The 5,374-nt window shown below is 40.0% G+C and overlaps 1 protein-coding gene across 1 annotated transcript; it reads left to right on the top strand.

The window, feature by feature from the left end:
* Positions 1-1,450: 1,450 nt before the first annotated feature.
* Positions 1,451-3,892, top strand: LOC112147768 (piggyBac transposable element-derived protein 3). Its single transcript, XM_024274354.1, has 3 exons — positions 1,451-1,665; positions 1,953-2,079; positions 2,248-3,892. Exon 3 carries the CDS (start codon positions 2,632-2,634, stop codon positions 3,718-3,720), a length of 1,089 nt encoding a protein of 362 aa, XP_024130122.1. The 5' UTR covers positions 1,451-1,665; positions 1,953-2,079; positions 2,248-2,631; the 3' UTR covers positions 3,721-3,892.
* The last annotated feature ends 1,482 nt before the right edge of the window (positions 3,893-5,374 follow it).

The raw sequence follows: 5,374 nt of genomic DNA on the forward strand, positions 1-5,374 counted from the left end.
TGACAGCAGAAACACCCCTCCGTAATCCTTGATGATAAAAAAAAAAAGGTAATTGGACACAAAAATCCATCTCCTTCAGTTGTTTTTATTGTGCAGCTCTCTGGTTTAATAACTCAGCTCACCGACAACGTGATCCTAACCAGAAATCAGAGATGATTGACTTGCATGATATCAATCTGGAGTAGTCATTTATTTTTCCAGATTAAAAGTTAATATTCCTAGAATTGGGTTTTCGTTTATTAGACTTTCCGAGTTACTTGCATGCTTTGACATGCCTTTCATTTCTTTTTAATTGCTCTTTAATTCCTGTTTGAATTTTAGTCATGTTTTGGGCTTCAGGCAGTTTGTATAAAATGTTGATTTCCTTTTTTCTCTTTGTTAAATACTTAATATATTTGCTTTTTGTTCTTATTTTTTTTGTCTTTCGGCACATTCCTATTTATTTGATTTTATAAACTACTGAGTTTGCTACACAAATAACACATCCTTTTTTTAAATGATTTATTCATGCTGGAAAAAAACTGATTATTTTGTTTTATAGAAATCATGAATAAACGTTTGTGCTAATTAAAATGAATATATTGTTATTTAAGATGCATTTAGAGTACATATATATATATATATATATGACAGCGAAATTAAACCATTAATATTAATAGATTAATTTGAAGAGAAATTTGTTAAATGTCAAGTTTTTTGTAATTTATGCTAAGAAAACGTAATTTATTCTTTTTTTGTAATACGAGAAGCAACAAACTGGCACCAAATAATAACATGTAGCTTTTAAAATAAAGAACTAAAAGTATCTTTTTAGCTCCCAGCATCATTACTGTGAAGCTTTTGGGTTTTTGAACCGGAGACTGTAATAGATTTTTTTATTCTGTATTGTATGATATTCTGAGATTTGCACTTCTGCTTATGAGCGACGTAATGACTCACTGCACATTTCCCAGAAAGGGTATCTGCGATTCCAAGAAAAGAGAAGAAAACTTAAACAGAAGCTGCAGTTTACACCGTAAGGACTCCATCCCACTGACAGCTTGGGTTCTCTTGAGTTTTATTAGATTTTCTGCTTCATTTGTGCAAGTTTGAAAGCTCACCTAAACTACAGTGTACATACATACGTATACGAGGGTCTGCTTTCGATTCTAAACAGACATCATCACATAGCTGTAAATGTGTCACAGAGCAGAAGTGAACCGTGAAAGGGTTATGAGTTGGTGTGCAATATAAGTATAAAAAACAATCAGCCAACAGCACCAATCTGAACAAGTTTAAAAATATCTGGTGCATAACAGCAATGTACTTTTAAAAAAACTTTTAACCAGCTTGACCTTTTAGTTTCCCTAGTCAGACCAATCCAGAGATCATCTCCCTCTGGGGGATTCATTCTTTCTATCCTTTGATTTCTAAATGTTGTTTTTTTTTGTTTTTTTGGCCACTTAATTAGCCCTCTATGGCATGGCGTTGCCCTCAGGCAACAAACCACTATTTTGGCCCACACTCCCCCCCTTTCATTTTTTTAAATCAAAACTCTACACTGAAAGTCTTCTGAGATGTCTGTGACCAATGAAATTTGATCTGGGTGTGGCTTTGACCTTTTGTGTGGGGGTGAAACCGTCCTTTTTGGGACCACAGCCAACTTGGACACACTGCTAGCAAAAGGTAAGATAAATTTCACTTTTTAACATGTTTATATTTAAATTACTTTGTATAAAAAATATCTATGATGTGCATAAATAAGCAGAGAAGCATATTTGATTGAGTAAAGATACTTTTTGTTTTCATTTATACACTAAAATGGCAGTTTTTCATTCGTTGCCTCAGGGCAACATTGTGCAGTTAGATCACTTTTGTTTGAACTATAACATGCTAATGAATGGAGATGTGCAGGGATGCATAGTTATCAATATAATCTTTTTTTTTGCTGTACTATCTACTATTATTCACAGGAAATGGATGCACAAGCATTTTATGGGTCTAAGAAACATGATCAAGAGGTTAGGCTCATCCCTTCCGACAGTGAGGATAGTGAGCTCGAGGAGATTGACAGTGAGGAAGAGTGGACTCCAGAATCAGGTTTGAGGGAGAGTTAGGAGATCAGGGTTCAGTCAGCAGAGTAATATACTGTATGGAATGAACATATGTGTGTGTGTGTGTGCATGTGTGTATGTGTTTGTGCGTTTAGAGAGGTATATATGACCTATTCTAATTGTATGCTTATTGGTTTCTTTTGAAAACATATAGCTGGTATGCCTGATGACAATGAGTCACTGGATGAAGACGAAAATGAGGATGAAGCATCACAGAAAGATGTTCCACGCTTACCCCATTGGAGAACACCCCGCAATGCCAACATCACTAATTACCCAGAATGGCAGGCCAGCCTTCCAAAATCAGATGATATCAAGTCCCCTTATGAATACTTCAAGATGATTTTTTCTGAAGACATCCTGGAAGTAGTTGTAGAGCAGTCAAATTTATATGCCATTCAGTGTAACATAAACAAGCCCCTTAACCTCACAACTAAAGAGCTGGAGCAATGAAGTGAGACAAGGAGAAAATGTTGATCCTCTCCACAAAATCAGACCACTGGTCACTCATCTCACCTCAAAGCTGCAGACAATCCCAATGGGTGAGAAGTTGGCTGTAGATGAGCAGATGGTCCCTTTCAAGGGAAGAAACAGACTCAAGCAATACCTGCCAGCAAAACCAAAAAAATGGGGCTACAAGATACTTGTCTTGGCTGGCTCTGATGGTGTCCCGCACAATTTTGAGATCTATACAGGGAGAGTTGTGCAACCCCCTGAGCTGCCAGATGTAGGAGCAAGTGGCAACGTTGTCCTCCGCCTGGCCCAGCCAATACCTAAACACCAGAAACATAAGCTTTTCTTTGACAACTGGTTCACGAGTGTTCCTCTCATTCTTACACTTGCTCAGCAGGGAATTCACTGTGCTGGCACTGTCCGTGTCAACAGACTACCAGGTGTGAGCATGATGTGTGATGCTGAGTTGAAGAGAACTGGACGTGGATCTTTTGACCAGAAGACGGCCATGGTTGGAGATACCACCTTGCATGCTGTGAAGTGGTATGATAACCGTTCAGTCAGTCTTCTCAGTGATTACATTGGAGCACACCCGGTCACTGATGTTGATAGGTGGGATGGAAAGCAAAAAAAAGTCATCAGAGTTCCCTGTCCTGCTGTGGTGAGAGAGTACAACAAGAATATGGGTGGAGTGGATCTGTTGGACTCTCTCATTGCACTGTACCGCACCAAAATCAGGTCGAAGAAGTGGTACCACCGACTGATGTTCCACTTTATTGACATGACCACCGTGACTGCCTGGCTGCTCTACAAGAGAGACTGCAGCAGCACTGGGATGAGTAAAGAGGAACAGATCAGGCTTTATACGTTCAAGTCATATATTGGAGAAAGCTTATGCAAAAGTGGCAAGAATCTGGAGCATAAGAGAGGTCGTCCCAGTTCCACAATTGCTGGGGAGTACAAAGAAAAGAGGAAAAGAGGACCTGCTACACCTATTCCAGTCCCTGATGTGCGTCTGGATGCCACAGCCCACTGGATGGTCATGGATGAAAAGAAAGGGAGATGCAAGGTACCAGGATGCAAAGGTACACCAAAAGCCAAGTGCCAAAAATGTGACGTCCACCTCTGTTTCACATCCACCAGCAACTGCTTCCTGAGGTTCCATACAGAATAATACAGACTGTGTTTTGTCAAAAATCAGTACCCCAAAGGAACACACATTCATAAACATAAACACACACTGCAGCTAATCTGTAATGTACTCATTGATAAACCACGTGTGACTGTTTGTTGAAAGAAAACTTTGAAATTGCTGTTGTTGTTGAAAAAAAACTTCTTGTTATGTATTTAATGCTTGTTTGTTCCTCATTCCACTCATTAAATAATATAGAAAACCTTGGCGTTTTAGTACCTTCATAGCATCTTGTTGCTCTGAGGCAACAAACCAAAATCTGGTGGGGGGGCTGGGGGAGGACACATTTTCTGATTGATATATTACAAGGACCCCCCCAATATCCCAAAACTGGGGTAAAATATTTTTTTCCTCATAAAATAAAAATTCATGCCATAGAGGGTTAGGCTCATCTGTCAAACTGCTTGTTAACGCAGATTTCTTATCAGCCAATCACATGGCAGCAACTCATTGCATTTAGGCATGTAGAGATGGTCCAGAGGATCTGACTCAGTTCAAACTGAGCATCTGAATGGGGAAGAAATGTGATTTATGGGACTTTCAATGTGATGTGGTTCTTGGTGCTACACAGGCTGGTCTGAGTATGTCAGAAACTTTTTATCTACTGGGATTTTCGCCCACAATCATCTCCAGGGTTTACAGATAATGGTCAAAAATGAGACAATATCCAGTGAGAGGCAGCTTTGTGGGTGGAAATGCCTTGTAGATGACAAAGGTCAGATGAGAATGGCCAGACTGGTTCCAGCTGATTAAAAAAAACAACAGTAACTATGGGCACCATGCATCCCTGGAACTGGGCTGCATGGTGCCCTAGGTAAACGTGATTTTTGCGACAAATTTGTGTTACCACATGTGTGTATTTGACACACACACAAATACCATGGCCCTATAAAAAAAGAAGTATCGCAGCTGCCTGGTATATGTTGAAATACGTATTTATTTATTTTAATTTTCAAGTGTTAAATAAAAACCACCCCAAATTTTTTTTTTATAAATAATTACACTTCCCCCCAACCGGGGCACGAACCCTGAACCTCTGCAGACACCGCGCGCCCCTCCTCCTCCACCACGCTTTGACAGGGGCTGCGTCAGGCAAGGCAGAGCACAGCACCAGGCAAAATTGATTATGTCAAACTTTTGAGTTACTTGATTTATGGTTTTCATTATTATATTTTTTTTAACATTTTACTCAAAATGACTGATGTGTCAAACTGTAAAAAAAAAAATCAATGCAATTTGGTGACCCCTCTAGTAGATCGCGCCTTAGGCGGCTGCCTAGCTCGCCTATGCCCAGGGCCGGCTCTGGTTACAGTGAACAGACCAGGTGACATTCCTGTCGGCTAAGGACAGGAAATTAAGGCTACCGTTGGTAGGGTCAGAATTTGGCGTCAACATGAAAGGATGGATCCACCCGACCTTGTATCAATGGTTCAGGCTGGTGGTGGTGTCTTCGTGTTTTCTTGGAACACATTGGGACCCTTAGTACCAATTGAACATGGCTACAACACCACAGTCTTCTTGAGTATTGTTGCTGACTATGTCCATCCCTTCATGACCACAGTCTTCCTCATGGCTACTTCCAGCAGAATGAGATGTCATAAAACTGGAATCATCTCAGGCTGGTTTCTTGAGCATC

Source organism: Oryzias melastigma, linkage group LG17, assembly GCF_002922805.2.
Source record: "Oryzias melastigma strain HK-1 linkage group LG17, ASM292280v2, whole genome shotgun sequence".
NCBI lineage: Eukaryota > Metazoa > Chordata > Actinopteri > Beloniformes > Adrianichthyidae > Oryzias > Oryzias melastigma.

What these genes read in the sequence shown, in the direction of transcription:
- LOC112147768 (XM_024274354.1), top strand. Translation starts at nt 2,632, where the DNA reads ATGGGTGAGAAGTTGGCTGTAGATGAGCAGATGGTCCCTTTCAAGGGA.